The 11816-nt window shown below is 42.7% G+C and overlaps 1 protein-coding gene across 2 annotated transcripts; it reads left to right on the top strand.

Moving 5' to 3' along the window:
• The first annotated feature begins 2031 nt into the window (after nt 1-2031).
• LOC309327087 (vomeronasal type-2 receptor 26-like) lies at nt 2032-11378 on the top strand. 2 transcript variants are annotated; one of them, XM_081836156.1, is made up of 5 exons: nt 2032-2090; nt 5517-5803; nt 7961-8188; nt 9454-9580; nt 10071-11378. In XM_081836156.1, exons 2-5 carry the CDS (start codon nt 5642-5644, stop codon nt 10970-10972), a joined length of 1419 nt encoding a protein of 472 aa, XP_081692282.1. In that variant the 5' UTR covers nt 2032-2090; nt 5517-5641; the 3' UTR covers nt 10973-11378. The 2 variants fall into 2 exon arrangements, with proteins under 2 accessions (XP_081692282.1, XP_081692283.1); XM_081836157.1 differs by lacking the exons at nt 2032-2090; nt 7961-8188 and adding exons at nt 2224-2346; nt 6464-7339 and having other exon boundaries at nt 5512-5803.
• Nucleotides 11379-11816: the final 438 nt, after the last annotated feature.

An 11816-nucleotide genomic window follows, 5' to 3' on the forward strand; every position in this document is an offset into this window, starting at 1 on the left:
TCTCCTCTACTCAATCCATTGGAGCCTGTCTTCGCATGCAAGGGAAGCTCCTAACTCACTGAGGGTTTCTTCTTTGGCGATCGCTTGTAGCCGAGTAAGAACATGAACATGGTTTTAACAGTGAGTCCGTAAGTGACTGTAGAGGCCAATCCTGGATCCACACGTCCTTCCACAGTGGGGGCATAGGTTTCTGGGTGGGAGTTGATCATGGTGTTTGGAAAGTGTGTCTTCCTCTTAGAACGTTTCTCCCTTTCGTCCTGAGTTTGAGCATCTTCAAAGCCCATGACACCTTTGGTAAAGGTTGTACTCCAATTGGAGCGCTTGCAGGCCAGTGTTTCCCAGTTGTCGGTGTTGTCGGCTACATTTTTAAAAGATTTGCCTTGAGAGTTTTTAAACCTCTTTTGTTGACCACCAGCATTATGCTTTCCACTTTTAAGTTCGGAGTAGAGTAGTTGCTTTGGAAGATGATAATTGGGCATCCGCACAGCATGACCAGTCTAACGAATTTGATGTTGAAGAATCATTGCTTGGACATGGGTGATCTTTGCTGCTTCCAGTACACTGGCATTAGTTCGCCTGTCTTCCCAGGTGATGTGTGAAATTTTTTGCAGACACTATTGGTGGAATCTTTCGAGGAGTTGGAGAAAGTGGTCAACGTTTCACAAACATACAGTAAGGTTGGTAGTATTGTACAATAGCTTTGTAAACAAGCATTTTGGTTTCCCTGAGAATGTCCCGGTCCTCAAACACTCCACTTCAATCAGGAGAAAGCTGCTGAGGGTTGGAGACCCATTGGCTACCCTCACCTGGTTTAGCTGACCAGTCGAAGCTTTTTTCCCAGGGTGTAGATGCTGTCACATGCTGACAGCTTCTCGGAGCTGCAGGTGAGAGCCAAGTGCAGGATGAGGAATAAAGGTGGACAAACTACCTCAGAAGGAGCATGGTGTGTCCCCCACTAGAGATACTTTTGTTGTTTAGTCGTGTCTGACTCTTCGTGCCCCCATGGACTAGAGCATGCCAGGCACTCCTGTCATCCACTGCCTCCCACAGTGGTCAAATTCATGTTAGTATCTTTGAGAACACACACTAAGCATCTCGTCCTCTGGTGTATTCTTCTTGTGCCCTCAATCCTTCCCAGCATCAGGGTCTTCTCATGAGGTGGCCAAAGTATTGGCGCCTCAGCTCCCTCTCCAAGGGAGACAAGATACTGCCCCTCCCCTAACACCCCATACACCCCCAAGAAACGTGGAAGCAGGAGATGTCACAGGTTACCTTAGTGACTGAGGCAATAATTAATGTATATTACTAACCCCTGATTTCAACCCTCCTAGAAACCTTTTCCAGCTCATACTGGTTTAAAATCATTCAGAGTAATTGAATTGAGACCCATTTGTATCCAAATGCACACAGGATTGCAGCTTTAAGTTTCTCAGCAGAGCTTAGAATCATAGAGTTGGAAGAGACCACAAGGGCCATCGAGTCCAACCCCCTGCCAAGGAGGAAACACCATCAGAGCACTCCTGACATGTGGTTGTCAAGCCTCTGCTTAAAGACCATCCAATTTTGCACCCCGAGCATGTTTCCTACAACTCTCTTTTGCCTTAGCTTCTCTTGAATTTAATGTGAATAGAGTAGCATTTAGTAAAAGAGGAATTCATAGCTCCCAATCCAAAGGAGAGCTGAAGAAAACAAGCTCTTGTGGTCTCAGGTAATGTGGTGGAAATAAAGCCTTTGATTAAAAACTAGCTTTTTAAAAAACAGATTCTAAGGAAGTGGAATAAAACATTGCCCCTTCAGTGGGGGGATAATGTTGGGAAAGTGAAGGGTAGGCAAGCTTTGCAAAGCCGAAAAGCTGGGGCACTGGTGGGCCAACTTCCATGTAGAAGTAAAGTGATTCCAGCCCCTACTCACCAAGTTGCTAAGCAATGTTTTGAATCAGTGGTCAACTTGGCTAGGAAGAGAGACTCATTGTGAGGTCACAATGCCCAGCCTCTCTTAAGGCAGGAATCTGCAGTACCTTGACCACTTTATCATTGAAGAAGGCAGCAGTGATGTCTCCCATCCCACCCCAAACGGTGCGGAAGGCAAAGGTAAGAAGTGTGTGAACCCAACTTTTTTCTCATAGAGTTGAGCAAATGCTGGAGCTTGAGGACAGACCCACTTCCTGTTATTATGCTGGGCAGTAAACAGTGTGCGGCCACCGGTGTCTTATTGAAATGGGAAGCAGCAGGGGGTGTCACATCCTGTTTTGGCACAGGAATGTGCTGCCACCCCTCTGCTGATGGCACTGTGTCTCTCTTACCTGTGTTGTTTTTCTTGGCACTGGTGGTGGCACCTGCAAAGCAGGTGAGATCTCATAAGATTGAGGTGAGAGCTTGCTGACACTTCCAGCACAGGGAAGGCAGAAGAGGCAAGGTGGGTGCTGCCTCTTCTACTTCTGCCACCCGAGGCAGGCTCCTCACCCTGCCTCATCAATGGGCCAGGTCTGGGCAGCAGAGCATGGGCACAGAAGCTTCAGGCAAGGAAAGAAGGGGAGCGAGTAAGTAGGCACACTAACTGTTATACAGCTTCTGTTTAGGAAAAGTGCCTCTAGGTCACTAAAGGGACCCCTGACCATTAGGTCCAGTCGTGGCCGACTCTGGGGTTGTGGCGCTCATCTCGCTTTATTGACCGAGGGAGCTGGCGTACAGCTTCCAGGTCATGTGGCCAGCATGACTAAGCCGCTTCTGGCGAACCAGAGCAGCGCACGGAAACTCCATTTACCTTCCCGCCGGAGCGGTACCTATTTATCTACTTGCACTTTGATGTGCTTTCGAATTGCTAGGTTGGCAGGAGCAGGGACCGAGCAACGGGAGCTCACCCCGTCGTGGGGATTCAAACCGCCGACCTGATCAGCAAGCCCTAGGCTCTGTGGTTTAACCCACAGCGCCACCCACGTCCCTCAAAAAAAGTGCCTCTGGATGGCCCCTAATAGAAGATGTGATAGAAGAATTTTAGTAAGAACATAAGAGGCTGCTGGATCAGGCCAATGGGCCACCTAGTCTAGCATCGTGTTCTCACAGAGGCCAACCAGATGCTTGTGGGAAACCCACAAATCAGGATTTGAGCAAATGTACGAATACTTTATCATAGTAGTTTCAACAATGAGGATCCACTTTCTCAACTCTGTTGTCTCCTTTCATACTTTCTGTCTTGGATGGAGCCTTGAAACTCCATACTTAGCACTCTTTCCCACTGGCTTGCAGTAAAGACCAGTCCTTTTTTTAAAAAGTGTGTTAATTATGCCAATATGCTTTTGACCCCAAAGTACGCAGGGAAAATGTTTTAAAATTTGTTCCACTTTAAGTGCCGAAAGCAGGTGTGGGGTACCTTTGGCCCTCCAGATGTTGCTGGTAAACTTCCATCAGGCCCAACAAGCATGACCAATGGCCAGGTATGATGGGAGTTACAATTCAGCAACATCTGGAGGGGCAAAGGTCTCCACATCTGGCCTAAAGTGATGGCTGGAGCAGATGAAATTTTGGTGGTATGGCAGTACGTGCTTTTACACAGAAGTAAATCCTATTAAGTTCAATAATGCTTACTTCCAGGTTTGCAGCCTAAGTGCGTTGACTACTATGCATCATCACAAGATTCAGCAGAATTTGTCTGCTGCAGAGTTATATAACTATGGAGTTATACCCCACAAAAACCAAATACTTATTGTAAAGCATGCCTATACAGAATACTTCATGTGACTGCAGCCATATCACTCTACATAGAATATGTGATAGGAGTCCAGGGCATTAGCATTTCAATACAAAACATTTCCACTACTACTACTTCCTTGCTTCTACTCTACTGTTGCCTAGATTCTATTTCCTCCCCTTGGTGTTGCATTAATCTATATCATTGAGCCTGCATATGATAACTATACCCTCTTCCACTAAGGAGCAGCAAAGAGTCGTGGTCAGATCAGGCAAACAGGTTGTTTCTGACTCTCTTGCACATGGTGCCACAATGAGTAGTCCTGTGGGGAGGAAGAAATAATAGAATTGTAGAGTGATTGTGTACCCTGTAATTATTTCAAATCACTGTGAGCAATGTGGATTTCCAGGGGCCTTTCGCACAATTAGTAAACAAGTGATTCAAAGCTTACATAAAAGACCATAGTATTATTCAGTGCAGTGGAGAAGTAGGGGTAGGCAGAGCTACAATGGTCCAGTCTAGGAAATTCTCCCTTGAGGAGAATGCAGGGCAGGGTCGATGTATCTAAACAATGAATGTTCTTTGAAGGGAGGGTGCTGGATCACAAAGAAGATGGAAACGGGGGCTTCTGTTTCATGGCAATAGGATTTGCCTTCAAAATGGAAATGGATGGTTTTTCTTTGCTCTTATTGTTGCTGCTGCTTCAAATTGAATGCAAGGCACATATTATGTGCAGCATGAGAGAACCTCTCTATGTCCCACATGAGTATAATCAGGGAGGTGATTTCATCATTGGAGAGATTACTTCTCAGTTCTTCTTATTGTTTGAACCCATTTTCTTCATGGAGCACCCAAGCACAAAGCTTATCGATCAAATCCTGTAAGGAAATACTTTCTTTCCTATGGCATAAAATTAGGCAATGTAGTAACAAGTTTGTCCTTGTGATCTCTATATACTGGTTTCAGGTCAAAGCCAGCTCTTGACCATGCTGCAGTTGTGGAGAACGTATGAGGTATTAAAATTATAGCACAGAAAATACAGGATGGCAGAGAACTGTGGTTTGTTTTATATAACTCCTGGTCAAAGTCGAGCCAAATTAAAACAAAATATGAAAGCATCCACAACTGCTGTCTTTTGAAACCTCTGTACTGTTGACCACAGGAGCTCTTGCTTCATTTGAATGGCATCACATGTTCCTAGTCATTAGTTTGTTCCTGATGTGGAATATTTATTAACCTAATTTTCTAAATGTTGACAAAGAACCTGGTCAACACAAAAAGGCTAGCATAACTGAGGATGCAGCAATAAAGGGTAAAGGAACACTGTCGAACAGTTGGTCAGTTGTGTATTTTTGAAAGTATTATGTGGATGGCATGTATGCAAAGTTTTACTTAATGTGTGCGAGTTATGAAAACATGTGCATATTTGTGAATGGACACAGAAAGGTATTCAAATGAACAACAATCCATATACATCCAGAATTGTATATGGTTCCTGTGTGTTTCAACTTAAAAGTAATAATGCTAGTGATGTGTGAATGTGATAGATGATAGGTGTGGGTGTAGCACCAGGTAGCTCTGCTACATAAATATCTTAACTGTGATGATGCTATACAGTGTCATACCATGAAACTGGTTTTCAAAAAGTAGTCATAAAGACTTGGAAATTGTTTGGGAAGTTCATAACAGGTATTTAATGCTTCATATAAATTCTTCTTCTTCTTCTTCCTCCTCCTCCTCCTCCTCCTCCTCCTCTTCTTCTTCTTCTTCTTCTTCTTCTTCTTCTTCTTCTTCTTCTTCTTCTTCTCCACTTGCTTATTTTAGAGCAGTGCCAAAAAACTATCAACATGTCTTGGCTTTCCTATTTGCCGTGAAGGAGGTAAATGATGACCCCAAAGTTTTACCAAATATCAGCCTGGGATTCCATATTTATGACAGCTACTTCAATGCAAAAATGACTTATCAGAACACCTTGAATCTTCTCTTTAATTTGAAAAAGACCATACCTAACTACAGCTGTGACACTGAGAAGAATTTGATAGCTGTTATTGGGGGACTTGATTCCGAAACCTCTCTCCATATAGCCAACTTCTTAAGCATCTACAAGATTCCACAGGTAGGATACACTTGTTAGTGTCATAGCGGGAAGAATAACTGTGTCACAAAATTAGCACACATGTCATCATTTCCATGTGCAAATTATTGTTTTGGGGTAGAGAGAGATAGCTACAAATTTGATTGGCAAAAAATATACAAGCCTTGTTTGTTTCCCCAGAAAAATACATATTTAAAAAGGACATCTATACATACCCTCCATAGCATGCAGAAACTCCTCAATTTCAGTATACGGATCAGTTCTAACACTTTATAGAAAATGCTGCCTGCAAATGAATAATATTTGCTAACCTTTTAAAAGTACAGGAGGAGTTGGCCCTGTGATATTCTGTGTGGAAAAAAAGTTCCCCATTGTGCTCTGGAGACAGGGTTTAAAGAATTAAAGGCTTTAGGTTCCTTCAGCTAAGTAGGGTTCCTATGATTTAGTGTTTTAAAATGTAAAACTAGCACTGCATCCATCTCTCTCTCTCTCTCCCCCCCCCCCACAGAAGACAGCTGCTTAAACTCCAGACATTCTATTCAATTTCTATGCCCCTTCCCCAACAATCAGCATCCCACAGTCAATGAACACATTGTGTCCTAACTGGGCTGATTTAGGAGGGATACATTCTGGGGAATGTAACTATCCCATTTAATTTATAATTTTATTCATTTTGCTTAGGTCACCTACTGCTTTTTTGCTCCACTGATGAATGATAAAACCGAGTTCCCTTTTGTCTATCAGATGGTTCCCAATGAAGCACAGCAATACAATGGAATTGTCCATCTATTTCTGCATTTCCAGTGGAAATGGATTGGGATCATTGCACTGGATGATGAAAAAGGAGACAGATTTCTGCAGAACCTACTGCCACTGCTTTCACAGAATGGCATGTGTCCTGCTTTCATTGATAGACTTCCATTCATCACCTCCACGGATAACATGATAGAAATTTTTTATTTGTCGAGACCTAGAGAGAGCATGGCCCTTTTCCTAACCAACACCAAAGTCAATGTATTTGTCTTAAATGCTGATACTTTTACCATATTAATGCTGAAATGGTTTCTATACCTGGCACAAACAGAAGACTTGACAGAGGCAGTAATGGGTAAGGTATGGGTTATGACAGCCCAGTGGGAATTCTCATCACATATATATTACAGGAATTTGGATATCAACTTTTTCCATGGAGCTTTGTCATTTACATTGAACTCCAAGGAAGTGTTTGGCTTCCAAAATTTCCTTCAAGTTCTAAATTTTCATTGGCCGAAAGGAGATGGCTTCATTAGGGTCTTCTGGGAGCAGGCATTTGGCTGTTTGTGGCCAGGTACCAAACTGGGTAAGGAGCTCATTGACATATGCACTGGGGAGGAGAAACTGGAGAGCCTTCCTGGGATATTTTTTGAAATGAGTATGACTGCCCAAAGCTACAGTATCTACAATGCTGTCCATGCCATAGCACAAGCTCTACATGCCAGGTACTCACCCATAGAGAATCATAGGACAGTGACAGGGGATGGAGGCAGTCTGGAGCCTCCCCACCAGCATCCTTGGCAGGTAACAGCTTGCATATCATGAGCCGGTGAATGTTATAAAGCTCAAGGGTCTGAGGGTTCGCCTAGGGAGGGTTATCCCCAGAACATTGCTTCTTCCTTGAACCTTTGTAATGTTTATGACCTTGGTTTGATCTTCTCACCTTTTAAGGTAGACTAGAATTAACCTAGGGGATGCGGGTGGCGCTGTGGTCTAAACCACAGAGCCTAGGGCTTGCCGATCAGAAGGTTGGCAGTTTGAATCCCCACGACGGGGTGAGCTCCCGTTGCTCGGTCCCAGCTCCTGCCCAACTAGCAGTTTGAAGGCATGTCAAAGTGCAAGTAGATAAATAGATACCGCTCTGGCAGGAAGGTAAACAGTGTTTCTGTGCGCTACTCTGGTTCACCAGAAGAGGCTTAGTCATGCTGGCCACATGATCTAGAAGCTATCTGCGGACAAATGCCAGCTCCCTTGGCCTATAGAATGAGATGAGCACTGCAACCCCAGAGTCGTTCGGGACTGGACTTAACTGTCAGGGGTCCCTTTACCTTTACTAGAATTAACCTCATCTTGCACACAGGAGACTATTATTTATTTATTATATTTATTAGTCTCGTTTTCTGAGATTTGCCTCTTTCAATCTAGCTTCAACCTTTTCTGAGGAGCATCTCATTCAACAACAGTGCTGGGGACACCATTTATTTTAATGAGAAAAACGAACTAGCTTCTGGATTTGATATTACCAACTGGATTACTTTCCCAAACAAATCCTTCATAAGAGTGAAATTGGGAAGGATGGATCCACATGCTTCACCAGGCACCGAGTTCACCATTAATGAAAGCATCATCACATGGCACAAGAATTTTAATCAGGTGGGATCTGGTTGCATGTAACAGAATAAAAAAACACTGAGGAGAGCCCCTCCAACCCCAGTTTCTCCCCTTCAGTTTCTCCCTTCTTCTTTGTTGGGGCCTGCCAAGCTAGCTGGTCCTGAAAGCACCGTGGTGTGCTTCTCTCATCATTTCCCTTCCCACCTTCCAAACCACCTCACACAAACACACACAAGTAACGCTGGGTGTGACAGAAGCAGAGGTGATCTAGTCAGTGAACCCTTCAATGAGCTCCTCATCAAACCATTCAGACCATCTTGGACCCAATGATTAGCAGGGGAAGCTCTATTGGTGGTTGAACCACTGGGTGTTGACCCGTGAAAGGGCTTTCTTGCTAGTGGTTTCCCATTTGTGGAATATTCTTCCTGCTGTGTTGTATCTGACTCCCTCATTAGTGGCATCCAGGAAGAATTGAAACAACAACAACAACAATTTATTATTTATACCCCACCCATCTGGCTGGGCTTAACCAACCAACCAACCAACCAACCAACCAACCAACCAACCAACTGTCCAGTTCACCCAGCCATTTGCTGGTTTTCAGCAAGCTTGAAATTGTCAGCTGTGGGGGTATATGACTATTTCTTAGATGTTTCTAAATGGTTGGGAGTATTGTAGTTGGGGAATTTGTGCCTCCACAGCATGCGTCCCCTGCCCCTAATCTCTCTTCTGATTCTAGGATGTGTTACCAACCCTGCAGTGAATTTTCCTTTTGTTTTCTTTATCTTACACCCAATTATGATAGGCTGTGCACATGTTGCCACCTTAAGGCACAGCTAGGTCAATCTTCTTAATTTAGCTAGAAGCTGGTTTGGAGGAAAACATATCAAAATGCAGTATTTTGTAAGAAATGACATGATAAATATGGATTGTAGCTAACATGTGTACACTGCTTTCCAAACCAGCTTTGGGAGTACCCTGGATGCAGAGTAAAAGGGAGTATGCACACAGCAAAAGTAATTACTTACATTCTTCCTGGAGGGCAGTGCTAAGTGCAAATTTCGAAGAATAGCTGTGTATCTGTTCACATATTCTTTCAGAAAGTGCAAAGTTGATAAATTTGGCTTTAATGCATATTGAATCTAATTCCCCCCCATTCATATTTATGAGCCACGTAACTGCTTTCTGCCTACAAAATTCTCTTCCTCGGTTAGGCAGCCATTTGAAGTCAGCATCCTCTTACTCAAAGATGAATAGAGGCAGTTAGAAGAAAGCTGAGTCATATTACTTTCATTTTATATGGCTAGGCCCTGCCACTTGCCGTGTGTAACGACAACTGCTATCCAGGCTACAGCAGAAAAAGGAAGGAGGACAAGCCGTTTTGCTGCTATGATTGTGCTCCATGTCCAGAAGGGAAGATTTCAGACCAGAGTGGTAGGAGACAAAATGGGACATATGAGAAAGTGGAGTGGGGCTTGGGAAAGACCAAGAGAAAACATAATTGAAAAGGTTCCTCTTAATCTCTGCTGCCACTATTCTCTCATGCAAGGGAGATATTTCTTCTATTAACCCCTTTTTGTGAATATTTTGCCTTGATTTGACATTACAAATTTTGGTATATTTGTACTATGAAATACTTAAAAATTCTGCTTCATTGTAATCACTTCAGAACTTAATTGGGCTAAGAGGGCACTTGACAGTGAAAGTAATTTTTCAGCCAGGAAGGACTAGCACTACTGAAACATGTCCCTTTTACATAAGCACCAAGTGTAGGTCTATACATTGCATTATACACAGGAAAATATGCAGCAGGAATAATTACAGTGGATTGTATTCACCGTGTGAGAGGAACTCTGCCCATGCAACTCTGACTACCATCCAGTATGTTTAAAAGAGTGAAAAATGATTTCCCCCCTTCTTGCAGATATGAATGACTGTGTCACATGTCCAGAACATCTGTATCCAAAGAGGGACAGGACTCAATGCCTTCCTAAGATTCTAAACTTTCTGTCTTATGATGAACCTTTGGGGATCATTTTAGCTTTCTTGGCACTGTTTTTGTCTCTGATCACGTCTGTAGTGCTTGGAATCTTCATTAGGTTCCAGAACACCCCTATTGTCAAAGCCAACAATAGGAATCTCACCTACTCTCTGCTCATTTCTCTCCTGCTCTGTTTTCTCTGCTCCTTACTGTTCATAGGCCAACCTCAGACACTGACCTGCCTCCTACGGCAAACAGCTTTTGGACTCATTTTCTCTGTGGCAATTTCTTCTGTGTTGGCCAAAACCATCACTGTGGTTCTCGCATTCATGGCTAGTAAGCCAGGAGGCAGAACGAGGAAATGGCTAGGGAAAAAACTGGCAAACTCAGTTGTTCTTTCTTGTTCTATTTTTCAAGCGGGGATTTGTATGCTGTGGTTAGTCACTGCTCCTCCGTCTACATATTTGGACATGCACTCTCTAGTTGAAGAAATTGTAGTGGAATGCAATGAAGGGTCTGTGACTATGTTTTACTGTGTTCTGGGCTACTTGGGATTAATGGCACTAGTAACCTTTGTTGTGGCTTTCTTTGCAAGGAAGTTGCCTAACACATTCAACGAAGCCAAATTCATCACTTTTAGCATGCTGTTATTTTGCAGTGTTTGGGTGACCTTTGTGCCAACCTACCTGAGCACCAAGGGAAAATATATGGTGTCTGTGGAGATCTTTTCTATCTTGGCTTCCAGTGCAGGATTACTGGGTTGTATTTTCTTTCCAAAATGCTATATAATTATTCTGAGGCCCAAGCTGAATAGCAAGGATCAAATGTTAGTAAGAAATAAGTAAGCCTGTCTATAATGGTCTAAGCAGAAGTCCTGTTGTTGATTGTTTTAAGCCCCAATAGTGGAGCAGAATGATGCTGCATTTATAAGCGAAATTTAAATGTGACAGAGGTAGCAACTGCAGAAAACTGAAAACAATGTGCAAGTTGAAAACGTATTATTTGGTGTGCAGTTCTATGATTGTCTACTCAAATATAAATTCTAGGGAGCACAATGATGCTTATATCTAGGTAAATGGGTTTGACAACCCTATAATTTGACGTATTTCTATCATGACAATGTCACTGAGGAAAGGTTTTTAGAAAATTGTTTCAGTGGCATGCTCATTTTTAAAAGCTGTATATGTATGCTTATTTCTGGTTTTAAAAAACATCATAATGCAAAAACGTCGATAATAAAATTTCATAACTTTTTTTTGCAGGGAAACTGTTCAATAGACCATTGTTATCTTTGGCCAGCAAAAGAGTTGAGCTAGATGCTTCAACTCTAAAATGCATTTGTAATATAGGATTCGTTGCTATTTATTTATGTAAATAATTTATCTGCTGTCTTTCGGAATAAAATAAAATTTCTGTTGTCAGCTTTGTTGTGGCTTTGTTTGCTGGGAAATTTGCCAGCACATTTAAATTATCAATCACTTTAAGCATGTTGGTATTTTGGATATGTGGGTCTCTTTGCTTGCAACTTAAATGAGTGCAATGAGTGTCGGACAATTCTGGGTTTCTGGGGGTTTTCCTGTTGTTATTCTGTCTCTCACAGCTACAATAAACCTACCATTAAAATTATGGACTGGTCATTTTTTCGTCAGAGTGCAAAAGGGCAAATTTAGCAGGGGATCAAATACTTTT

Source organism: Podarcis erhardii (assembly GCF_964252035.2).
Source record: "Podarcis erhardii genome assembly, chromosome: 13".
Classification (NCBI taxonomy): domain Eukaryota; kingdom Metazoa; phylum Chordata; class Lepidosauria; order Squamata; family Lacertidae; genus Podarcis; species Podarcis erhardii.

Bases quoted from the DNA above. Each gene is read 5' to 3' on its own strand.
- LOC309327087 (XM_081836157.1), top strand. From the start codon at position 2,282: ATGGCACTGTGTCTCTCTTACCTGTGTTGTTTTTCTTGGCACTGGTGG. The intron at 2,347-5,511 runs GTGAGATCTCAT...TGCTTATTTTAG, and splicing joins TGGTGGCACCTGCAAAGCAG to AGCAGTGCCAAAAAACTATC. The intron at 9,581-10,070 runs GTAGGAGACAAA...CCCTTCTTGCAG, and splicing joins GAAGATTTCAGACCAGAGTG to ATATGAATGACTGTGTCACA.